At 36.8% G+C, this 12,589-nt stretch overlaps 1 protein-coding gene across 1 annotated transcript; it reads right to left on the bottom strand.

Annotated features, from left to right (window-relative positions):
- Positions 1-7,692: 7,692 nt before the first annotated feature.
- LOC135197222 (uncharacterized) lies at positions 7,693-8,076 on the bottom strand. The gene has a single exon (XM_064224282.1). It carries the CDS (start codon positions 8,074-8,076, stop codon positions 7,693-7,695), a length of 384 nt encoding a protein of 127 aa, XP_064080352.1.
- Between the last annotated feature and the right edge of the window lie 4,513 nt (positions 8,077-12,589).

The following is a 12,589-nucleotide window of genomic DNA, read 5'->3' as shown; positions in this document are numbered from 1 at the left end:
AACACTCCTGACTTCATGTATATATTACTCCTAGGGTTATAATTAATGATATATTGCCAATATGTTCGCTGTGACCTATTGGAATGTGGAGAAGCAACAACCCGAGAAAAGCTGATCAATGGTTTCTGTGGGTGGCGTGAGATAAAACTGCATAGAAAGACAAGTCAATGTACTCAGTTCATGAACTCTTTTCAAAAATGCCTTTGGGAAACTGGTTGCAGCCAGTAATGTGAGGCGTTGTTGAAATGTGCATTCGTATGTGCGTGTGCGCCTCTTCCTTTTATAATGTATCATACGCAAGTCTATGGTGGATTTTGATAGAGGCGTCTTTGGAAGAAAGGCAGGATGCCGTGGTGCTCACCGAAAGTCTCTTTATAATGTAGTGTGTTAAATATTCCGGCTGCTTGGGTGAGTCTTATAATATTTTAGCTAAAGAGTGGCTTGTTATCTATTTGACATTTTATGGGAATATTCAATCTTTAATCTCTGATTGTTAAACTTGTGTGTGTACTTACGGGGTGTTTCTATGTCTTTGAAAGAGACGGTTCTGGCAAGGAACTATGTGGGGACCGAGGGAGACATTTGGTGTGACCAATACAGTTTAGACATTTTACTGTTGGGGTTTTTAAGTTAGTCAGTAAGACTTGGATCATTATCTTTTGTTACTTAATAAATGTATTTTTTATAATGCAACTTTCTCTCAATTTGATTACCTGTTAGAGTGGAGAGAAAGAGGTGAAGAGAGAGAGAGAGAGAGAGAGAGAGAGAGAGAGAGAGAGAGAGAGAGAGAGAGAGAGAGAGAGAGGTATCGCTGTTAGAGAGAGAGAGAGAGAAAGGAAAGTCGCGAGCCGCTAGTTGCTTGGAGAGAGAGATTTGTTTGTTGTTTGCCTGACGCTCGAGTTACACGTTTACCAAATGAATAATGAGGATCATATCCTCATTACATATATTTTTGTTTTTTAACCATTTTCAGGGAGATGTGTATTAAGATTTTATTTCAGGTGATAATATAACATTTTCTTTTGATAATTAGCACAACATATTGTTTTTCTGGAAAAACAACCATTGCAAAACAAATGAAGATGAAAAGAACCACAGATTAACCAACTTTTGGAAACTATTGCTAACAAATCAGCTTCAAGGAATGGTTGTGATGTGATCAGTGGGTGGGGCTTAGCTGCAATACTAGGTGGACTTTGCTATAGTGTCTAATCCATAGTTTTTGCTCTTCAAGTTCAAGTTCAACCCCCATAGGAGGTCTCTGATATAAAGAGCGACACTCCTGGTGCCTTTTAAATCCAAGTGCAGCTCCAATAGAAAGGGATGAAAAATGAAATGTAAAAAAAAAAAGCAACCTATCATTCCTTAGTTTGTAATGCAAGTCTTAATTGCAAAGAATATTGATAAAAATTGTGGAGACTGAAGCCAAATGTCTTTATATCACGAAAAAAAGAATAGAAAAGAAATATTCAGACCGGTTGGTCATTCAGAGTTAAAAATGCGGTTGTTTCATACTGGATAGTTCTTACAATTGCTATTTTCTCGAATTCAATCCAATTTAATTTTCTTCTTGCTCTGAATGCAAAATCTAACTCCCCATGATTGGAAAATATTCTTTGTTTGGTCTTGGTGATCAAGTATTATGCCATTAGTATTCTTGCCTAATTAAATCATTGATAGATATAGTAAGGGTAAGCATGCAGCAGGGTTCCTGTACATACCAGATTCAGCTTCCCAGTAACATTTTGATCAACACACCTTTTCTTAAAGGTATTGTCACTCAGTGAATAGACCCTGAAGGTCTTATATTTAAAATCAAGTAGACTTTTCTAATACGCCAGTTTCTAAAATTGCTATCATCCTTCATTTACTTATTTCTTTGCTCATCTTGAGTCGCATACAGTAAACTGGCGATCCCCTTAGGCAAACCTTTCTGTGTATGGAAAGAAATTAGGAAATAACATTAACTTATAATCAAATTTTTATAAATGAGTTTTTTTTTGTTATTGTTAATTCCCCAGGGGTATTTCCTGAGCATTTAATCGATACCCTTGATCAGGGTATTTCCCGAGCATTAATCGATCACGTATCCAGTAAAGATCTACATTGCCAGTCACCTTCCCCGCCGGTTTACTGGTGTTTCTGTTTGGCAGCATTCAAAATTTAATTCCTTTTACTGTAACTAGTTCATAATTTATATTTCTTCTAACTTTCCACCTTCGCCCAACAACTAAGATGTTTTACTCCTGTTATACCTTTTAAATCTTTTTACTGTCAATTTCAGTTTCAGCGCTGAATGACCCCTATATGTCCCAGCACTTGGCCTTTGGCCTAAATTCTATATTCTATTTTGTTCTTTAAAGTTTTTTTCGAATTGAAAGTAAGAAAGAAATTGATATCTTGCCGGTGAACAGTCAAGTATGAGATTAAATATATCAAATGTATTCTACATTTATACCAATAACATGATTAATTTTTAAATAGTGGTCCTCAAATACGATAAACATTTTGATGCATAATATAAGTTTTTAAGCACATTAAGATGCAAACCCTCTGTTTGGAAATCAATACCCTAGGGCCAAATTGTGGTGAGCTGGTGTTCTGTACCAGGGGTATCCCTGGGAGTATGAAGACCCAGATCTGAAGGTATGCTTTCCTCAATTACTTTTCACCAGATACCCCATTAATGAACCTAAAATTGAGCATGGAATGTAATCAAGTTGTCATGCCATGCAAGCAACGTCGTCACGAAAATAAAGGCATTCTACTTTTAGAGCTCTGACAAGCAAAGCCAGTAGCAGTTTTCTCATCTTTAATTTGCAGAAGCGAGCAAAAAAAACCTGAACTTTTTACTCCCCTGGTATATTCCTCGTTATCCATGTATCTTAATGAAAAGAGAAACTTCGTTAAGCGATTTCTTGAAGCCATGTTGACATTTAACTGAAATTTTTATCATTATTGTTAATATATATAAAAACCGACGAACAGTTACATTCTATATAAGTTGATAGTAGGAGAAAACGACTCATTAAACTGTAATTTTATTTCTATATTTGTTGTTGTTATAAACACATTTCATCCAGTGGATATTTTACACAGTACTACCCGTAGTCTCCAATAGCAACTGCTGTCATCTGCAAACTGTAGGACTTACAATATGGTTTTTAGTTAGGTGACCTGTTTTTATATTATCTTCTAGCCCAGTGGTTCCCAAACTTTTTTCTGTCATTTCCCCCTGCACCCAGTTCAACCATCCAGATTTCCCCCTTCATGTGTATGAGGGAAAGAGTAGTTAAAACACACTGTGACTATTTACTAATTTGTTTTTCAAATGTACAAATATACTGATAAACATATAGTTACAGAGTAAAGTGGATAGAGCGCGGTTAGTATCAACTATCCGCATAACCCTAGAGAGAGGTTAGTAACAAATTAAAGGACTTTTGTTTGCTCTTCTACTTTTTTTAGTTAGTAGGTAGTGTAATTATTTCCCCCCAAGGGGAAATTTCCCCAAGTTTGGGAACCACTGTCCCTTGGTCTCGTTGTATACTGTAGGTATTACTTGAAGTTCTTTGCAGCGTCCCTTCGTCCATTAGCAGCCGCCCCTTGCCCCTTTCATTCCTAATCAAGAACCCCTTAGAAAAAGTGAATAAATCTTTGAGCAGTAAATTAAAACGAACCCTGAAAAATCAACAAAGGTCTTCTAAGCACACGTGTTCAACCAAGTGGCCTTCCCACAGATGAATCAACTCTCACCTCGGGGAAAGCACCATGTGGCCTACACAAGGTCGGCAGAAAACAAAATCTCAAGACGACGTTTTCGGCGAAATTTCGTCACCTTATTGATATTGTGCCAATCTATGTATCAAAATGTCATTCGTTCATTCAACTATGTATCCTTATTCGATACTCATATGTTCTACATCTGTATAATCGTATTTTTGCCTCTGTAAAGAAACACAGAGGCCAAGAGTTAATCCCTTTTTCCTACCTGTGGCCGGCAAGGGTTATGACTTGTGTGAATTTTGGATTAATAAAAAAAAATTACGGGCTGCGCTAGGAGCAAGAGCCCGTGCAGGCACAAAGACAGCTAATTCATAAACAATAAGATTAATAAATGATTAATTCTGTTGGTTTAGTAACTTAAGAAGCTTTCCAAATAGTATCTAATGAAATTATTGTCACCATTCCTAGGAACTATTTCTGGTATCGATTTAAAAAATTCTTTAGATTTGACTCACAAAATCGGTGGTATTACAATCAATCCAGATTCACGATTAATAAGTTTTCATGTATGTTCCTTATTCGGTAATTGGTATTGGGACACCTTAAAGGTGAATTACATAAACTTGATTTGTCATTAACAGTTAGCCAGGTCATAGAATTAATAAGATTATACATTATGTGATTGTAAATTTATTTTCAATAGGGAATTTTTTAAACAAACATTTGGTATGGCGCTGGGAAACCCACTTTCACCTGTTCTTTCAAATTTATGTAAGGAGTTTTTTGAACGCTTGACATCCCCGAGATTTTCCATTTTTTGTAACATGGTGCCGTTATGTTGATGATATTTTAGCCATCATGTCTAAAGATTTGGATATAAATAACATATTGTATACTCACTTAAATACTATAAAAGAACGTGCTTATAAAAAATAGCCCCAGAAATTATAGCAATATTGTATGCAAAGTTCCTTGTGTGGATTGCGCTTCATTTTACTCAGGTTAGACCAGTAAAGAATTAGATGCCAGATTAAAACAACACATATACTCAGCAAGAATATACCAGACTAATAATGCTCTGTCTTTGCATGTAAGTGAAAAGTCTCGCAGAATAAACTGGACGCAAAGCATTGTAATATTACGAAGTAATGAAACTCTTTTCTGGAACTTATTGGAATCCGTTATGATTCACTTGACCTGGGAGAACCTAAATTTAAGCCATGGATTATTTTCTTTTGCCTCTGTAATAAAAATTTGATCCAGAAGGATTTGAAAGACAGAAAAAAGAGGATTACCAATAAGTAGATTTCGATGTTAACCCGTTGACTGTGCTGTGACCTCCCACCCTTTTTGTATTCCCTCAGGGCTCATACCCACCATATATATACGTCATTTTCTGTGTATCTTTCGTTGCTGTGACCGTGTCTTGGTAATGAGACGAAAGTACATAGCATCTCAATAGTTTCACTTTTTCCTCCTGGCTGTAACTTTGTTTATACAATCATCTCGTTATTTACCTCTTTTTCGTGATTTAAAATAAAATTATAAATATATGTATATATGTGTGTGTGTAATTTATGTGTGAATGTACGTGCGAGTGTGCTTGAGGAGTGAGTGTTTGTGCGTGCATTCATATTTGAGTGTTGTTTACATATATCGCTTAGACCGAAAAATATCATTGATAATATTGTGAAATGCGACTTTATGAATCATCTATTCGATAAAGTCGAAAGACGTCTACCCGTCCCGTCACTCTCCGACAATATTAAAAAATAAAAACTCTTGGATTCCTACCTGGAGGACCACATGGCCACTAAAACCAGGGGCGCTCCCTTGGAAAAGTCTTTCTCGAGAGAGCTTCTTCTCAACGCGTCCTTCCTCTGTAGATCCCAGACTGACATTAATTGCCAGATACGACCTACTATACGAGGACCTGAGGCCCAGCACGTAACACACCCGCAAATCTCGTTAGTCTTTCGTGAACTGGAATTAACAGGACGAAAACCTTGGTTTTTTTTTTTTTCTTTTCTTGGTCTTAACTCGCAAACTGCTTTCAAGATTACTAGTGGTCCGTAAATCGTGAAGTGGTCGACCTAGTGAAGGCTAATCGGAAGTGCAGCCAATCAAAAATGTAATTACTCCGAGTTATGAATGTCGGTGCAACTACCCTGCTTTATATAGATAGAGTAGCAGTTGTTTTTAATTTAGGAAGACAACAGATCGGTGATATTTGCGTAGATCGGAAATGTTAAGGGGTGAAGAAAAAAAAGAGAAAGACCTAGAAATTTAGCGTTGGTGGGGTTGTTTATGTATCTCGAAGGAAGGGTCTAATTATCTAGAGAGAGTGATACAGTTAATGAATATAGAGATGAATGGCACAGTGTTTTGTTGGGTTTTCAATCCACTGCCAATAATCCATATAAACAAGCGTGAAAAGCAAACGAAGATATAGCTGCTTTAAACAGAAGTTAGAGAAGCGTTCTACACAGCCAGAGTGTGTATGATTCATAAATCCTATTCTTCATCAGACTGCTGACCTAGAAACTGCAACATTCTCTGAACGAAAATTCTCTAGTAAACCATTTTGCTGTCTTATATTCCTCAGCTCCTATCGGATCCTTGGAGGGAGAAAAAAATATACTCTTTAGTGCTACGTTCTAACATGCTTCTAGTGCAGTCGAACCTTTCCGCGTCAGTCCAATTAACGGTATGATTGTTTTTTCAAATGTTTATTACTTTTCAATTTTCTCTTCCTGTAATTTTCCAGTTCGACCGACACAGGAGAAATTAATCTATAACTGAAATGGATTCCATAAGCAAGAACTTTTGGACGGTCGGGGTCGTTCTTCGTAACAGCATTTCTACTGCAATGCTGTTTTTAGATCATACATTAACAGTGAAATTATGAAAAGAAAACCAGGAATATCTTTCAATTTATTATTGTATGGCAATACAAGAAAGCTTTTTCGTAATTAATCAAACTACTGAGAGCCATATAGAACAAACAAAAAATCAGTGGAAAACCAGAAAACTGAGTGGGAACTATCAAACGACACAGGAACCCAGTGAACCTACAGAAATACCAGAAAATTTGGCTGAAAGGAAACCAGAAATTTTACCTGTAACCAGAATAATTACAAAAGAGAAAAATATTAACTTTTCATAAACGTTTATTGATGATTAACATCTTTCTTGTGGATTAAAGCGCTCTCACTTTCCTCAGTTATATTCATTACAAGAGAAAAATATGACAACAATAAAATGAAACAGAAAATGGATCCTTATTAACAGATACCGTAGTAGGGCATCTAGCCACAGGGGTCCAAGCCAGCCCAACTTGGTTCAGGTCCCAAGCCCGGGTAAATAGAGAGCGTTAGTGACAGGAAGGGCATCCGACTGTAAAAACCCAATGCCAGAACAATGTTTAGTCTAATCCAGATTCAGGGAGAGACTGGATAAGGAATGACTTCATCAGTGGGACGGTGAAAGTTACAGAAGTATCTAACACAGACGATTGCAATGGTTTGGGAACGTCATGAGAGGAGAGGAGGATTCTGTATGTAAAAGAACCATGAACATGGAAGTACCCGGAACAAGGAGGAGAGGTGGACCAAAAATGAGATGGAGAGACAGTGAACAGGGACATGCGGGAGAGGAACGTGAGTGAGGTATTGGTGCATGATCGCAGAAGATGGAGAAGACTAATAAACAGCGACCCCATATAAAAATGTGAAAAACTGAAGATATAGAAAGAAAGACAGTAAGGGCAAGTCTCATATTATGCATGAGGCCAATGATTCTCGTATCATCAAATACAACATCTGTTTTGTCACCTGTTTACCCTTTGTCGTCAGTGCACCTGTTCGGTTTTCACGATTAGTGTGATAAAAAAAAACACGAGTTTTGTTGCCCATGTTCGGCTTCTGCCACCTTGCCTTTATAAAAGCTCTTTTTTTATTGTACCTGTTAAGCCTCAATGATCTGCACCTCGCATATGGAAATAGCGACAGTTGTTGTAGTTGACTGGAAGGAGAGGTACCTTCCTTCCATGGGATTCGGAGGCTCAAAACTGAGGACGGTGCCGGCAGGAGGTGTCGCTCCTGTGTGGGTGCTAAATATTGGGTTCTGGCTGATCGTAGGCGAATTCCCAAATCGTATCTCGACGTCTTTGAAGTCCACGTTGTCGTCTCTTGGTTTCACGATGAGGGCTGAGACGAAATAGGTTTTCTGGAGATCGGCCTTCCACCAGGGATAATCCTTGACAAGAGTGACACTGCAGGAATCGTATGCATAGCAGAAATATCCATTGGTGGCCTGGTATTCAGCGTGATTCACGGAAAAAGTCGTCATCATCGTAACCATTGCTCGAGGTGCCAGGTTCTTAGAATAGAACCACGACGTGTAACATGAGGTAAAGCCAAAGGAATCTTGGTCAGTACCATTGTATTCGGCGCTCACAAAAGTCTTGAAGAGGGTACACTCATCGCCTACGATGAGATAAAATCGGAAACGTAAGGTTAGTTCTGGAACATGTTAGGTACTAATAATGAAATAATACTGGAATAACAAAGGCAATCATTACATTATTTTTGGAGCACCTGCGCTGTTATAGCAAAGTTTGTCTCATTGGTCTTCGCAAAGAATGTGTTCATTGTTCATGTCTTTGTTCTCTATTCAACCTAGGAGCACGACATTTTGGTATTAATACTGGACAGGGTGACATAAACTTTGTAAAGATTTTAGCAGTTCATCCTGTTAATGATAACCGGAAGAAATGGAGCTAGAAAACTGTTTGTGTGTCACAGACACTTTCAAAGACAACAAAAATAAGCAAGTAATAACGCTGATACAATACCCAATAAATAACGAACAACAAATAAAATCTTTATATTGCTATTCAAAAGTGGGAAGCAGTATATGTAATAAAGCAAGAACTACTGCAAAAAGTCATGGTGCCAACGAATAATAGAAACATTTCTACTCTAACTTTAATTCTTAATATGAGATTGCAGTCTTAAAGTTTACACAAACATACGTTTTCACAGAGCTTATAAGTCAAGAAATGACCGAAACAGACTCGACTGTTATTATTCAACATGAGAAAATATTCTTATGAAGCATGACAATAAGCCACTAAAGCTAAACAAGTTATCAGAGAGGTGAATGTCTTCACATAAAAACAATACTAGAAATTAATCTGACACACCTTTGATACAAAACAGACGGCAGTTAGCGTTCCGTAGGCAAAAATTGGCGCATCTTACATCCTTGTCGAGGGCAGAATAAACCGAGATGGTTTGCAGAAGACAGTTGCTCATGCCAGATGGGAAGCTGCTGATGACCTGTGAGGACAATTCTTTGTCATGAAAGCAGCATTGGTAATGCTCTTGCCTATGAAAACAATATTGATAAGCGTAGTATTATGATAAAGATTACAGTATTCATCTGATGAAATGTGAAAAATATGGCAAATCAAATAACAACAAACGTAGCTGGCTTTCTCAAAGAGATACTTAAATATGGTTACGTTCAAGTTAAGCCCCGTTCACACAGTCGAGCTTTGTTTGACGAACTTTGTTCGATGTGACGTCAGAAGCAGGAAAAGTCAGAACCTTATCCACTGTTTCTCCACTTCTGACATCACATCAAACAGAGTTCGTCGAGCAAGGCTTGTCAATTAGGCAGACAAGAGGATGAGCTCACGCACACAGGAAACAAAATGAATTCACAATTCACCTTTGCATACGCTCCACCAGGTGATGCTTCAACAACAAGACGCCTTGAAGACAGCAGGAAGCAGTAGATCACGAACCTGATGAGCATTGTCTTGCGTTTTCTGCAAGTGAGTCAGTCAGTCCGTTAGTTAAGTGTTGAAGTTGGTGTGGGATCAACAATTTTCTCACCACTTCACTAAAATGATGCATCGGTGTCATAAACCAACGCGATATGAAAAATGTCCTAAAATGCAATTTATATCTTACTGTTATTGCCACGAATAACACCAAGGTGACCCCTTACTACCCAAATTAAACTCGCTAGGCCTGTTGTTAGTTTTAATGGCTTTCCAAATAGTGACATTACCCAGAATTGCCTAACATAAATAATCGATAGATCAGCAGTATGGCGGTGTCTAAGGTAATATATATATATATATATATATATATATATATATATATATATATATATATATATATAGGTTTTTTGCCACGAAGGAAAAAATGAAAAGCGAGATAGCCGAGTACTTGCGGTCCTATTTGGACCCTTTACTGAGGCAAACTGATTTTACAAAGAACACCATAGTCAAAAGAAGGCTTAATATACAAACTGACACTACCCGATTAGCCATTAGGGCGATTTTCACTCTACAGAAAGGAGGAGTCGCCATAGGCTAGCCACACCTTGAAGGATACCCGCAGTAAACAAGTGATTCTTCCAGAAAAACAGTACATTTTGAAAACAACACGGGAGCATATACAATTTAATATCATGAATTTTTACACAAATTTTCCCAACAAAAATTATTATTAATGAAAAAACGAAAGAAAATATAAATATATATATATCGAGCAAGAGAAAGAGGGAGAGAGAATATCGAACCAGAGAGAGAGAGAGAGAGAGAGAGAGAGAGAGAGAAATAATAACTATATACATGTGGGACTAATTTATTAGTTGTTCATTTATTTTGAGGTCCTTCATAAACATCTTACAAATATATGGGTCCAAATGGTACATTCCCAGACTAAGATTTAGGTTGTTTTTATTAGTGATTTGTATAATTGCCGATTCCAGTAAATTTCTTGAAACATAATCATTAGATCTAGCAATTACCGAGGTATCACCCCAATTAATACAATGAGATTTTTCACTCAGATGGATAAACAGTGCATTTGAAGTCTGGGCTGTTCTAACTGAATACATATGCTGCTTAATCCGAACACATAAATTTTTACTAGACTGACCAACGTAAAACGATGGGCAATCCTTACAGGGAATTATGTAAATGATGTTGTTATTTGTTACGGGACTATTCTTAATTAGCATATCTTTAATGATATTATTATAAGAGAACACTACAATAACATTAAACGATTTAAATATTGATTTTATGGTTTCAAATCCACGAAAATAGCATCACGTTTTATATACTTCGTGATCAAGTTATTCATATATATATATATATATATATATATATATAATATATATATCTATATATATATATATATATATATACTATATATATCCACACACATATAATATGTATGTGTATGTATGTATATTCAGCCTGAGGCCACATGAACAATAAAAGGAAGGAGTACCAAGCGCTTTCGTGTTATCTCAACACATTTTCGAGGTACAGATGTTTTGAAATAACACGAAGCGCTGGTATATATATATATATGTGTGTGTATATAATCTTATATATATTCAGTTTACATCTGACTCGTAACGTGAGTATGAAGGGATAGATAGACAGATTATTTAAAGTCAAAGTCGTCAGTTTCAGTACCACCCCCCCGCCCCACCCCTCAGGCTAGTGCCTCTCGGGCGGACGTCAGCCGGGTGACCCCAACTCCCCAACCACGACGTCACTCGTGGTGGTAACCAGTAACCACTGGTAGACAGCAGGGTTGGAGTAATTGTAATTGTAATTTGATTGAAATGTAATTAATTACGGGATTGTAATTGAAAATGAAATCCTAGTTGTTGTAATTTATTTAATTACAGGAGTATATAGTTTGTAATTTACTTGTAATTATAAAATTCAAGTGGTATGGATCGGGTTTCATTAGGAGTGATGTGTTGCTCTCTCCATCCCATAGTCAGGTAACCAGAACTCAAGGTCATACCCCAAGTGTTTCCTAACTAGTGTTAATAAATACTTTTAATATGACCTCTGTTCTCCTTCTATTGCTTACACTTCTAGAAATAAATTATGTAACCCTATTAGCTCGATTTCCTCGTCCTAATACATTGTTTCCTGTGCCAAAGATTAGCTTTTAGTCTCGCACCGAAATCAGTTGTAATTGTAACTGTAATTGGATTTGTTGTTAAGTAATTGTAATTGTAATTTACATTTTTTTAAAGTAGCTGTAATTGTAATTCATGTCTTCAAGTGTAATTACTCCAACCCTGGTAGACAGCCTCACTATTAGCTCCCTGACGGGGAAGCGAACTCAAGCCCCGAGATAACGAGACCATAACGTTACCAACTGTGCTGGCCAACGGTTAGATGTTAATCCAAAATTAGTCATTGCTAATAATATTATGTTTCCAAGGTATATTTATTTCCATGTCTTGCGAGACGGCATTTTGCGGAAAACGTTGGCCAAAACAGATGCCAGACTTAATGAAAAAGTAAAAGGAATAAAGAGTTATACTGAGTGGAGCACCTGCAGGGAAGATTGATTTCCATTGCGAAAACCACGAAAGTAACCAGCTTAAAAAATAATAATGATAACAAATACTATTTACGAGCCAACAGTTAGACTGAAATGACAGAAGCGTCAGTTATTTGAACTCTCGTTAACCAATCATTGATTATTGATTTATTGATTGCTGCCCATCACGAATGAAACATTGCAGGCTCCTAATAGTCAAAAGGATCTGCTACTAGTGAATAACTATGGAATTGTCCAAATTCCGTGTTGTTAGTATTATTATAATTGAATTGAGATTTATGTGGAACAGGACGCAGAAAATTAGGCAACTGCGCCTACCTCACCCCGTCTCGTGCAATCCTGGTCGTTTATTATTATTATTATTATTATTATTATTATTATTATTATTATTATTATTATTATTGGAGAAACAAATCCACAATTATGTAAATGTACATATATTTAAATTTAAAAACAGCAAAGAT

The sequence above is a fragment of the Macrobrachium nipponense genome, chromosome 23 (genome assembly GCF_015104395.2).
Source record: "Macrobrachium nipponense isolate FS-2020 chromosome 23, ASM1510439v2, whole genome shotgun sequence".
Classification (NCBI taxonomy): domain Eukaryota; kingdom Metazoa; phylum Arthropoda; class Malacostraca; order Decapoda; family Palaemonidae; genus Macrobrachium; species Macrobrachium nipponense.
This window is presented reverse-complemented; position numbering and strand designations above follow the sequence as displayed.

Bases quoted from the DNA above. Each gene is read 5' to 3' on its own strand.
- LOC135197222 (XM_064224282.1), bottom strand. From the start codon at position 8,076: ATGACGACTTTTTCCGTGAATCACGCTGAATACCAGGCCACCAATGGA.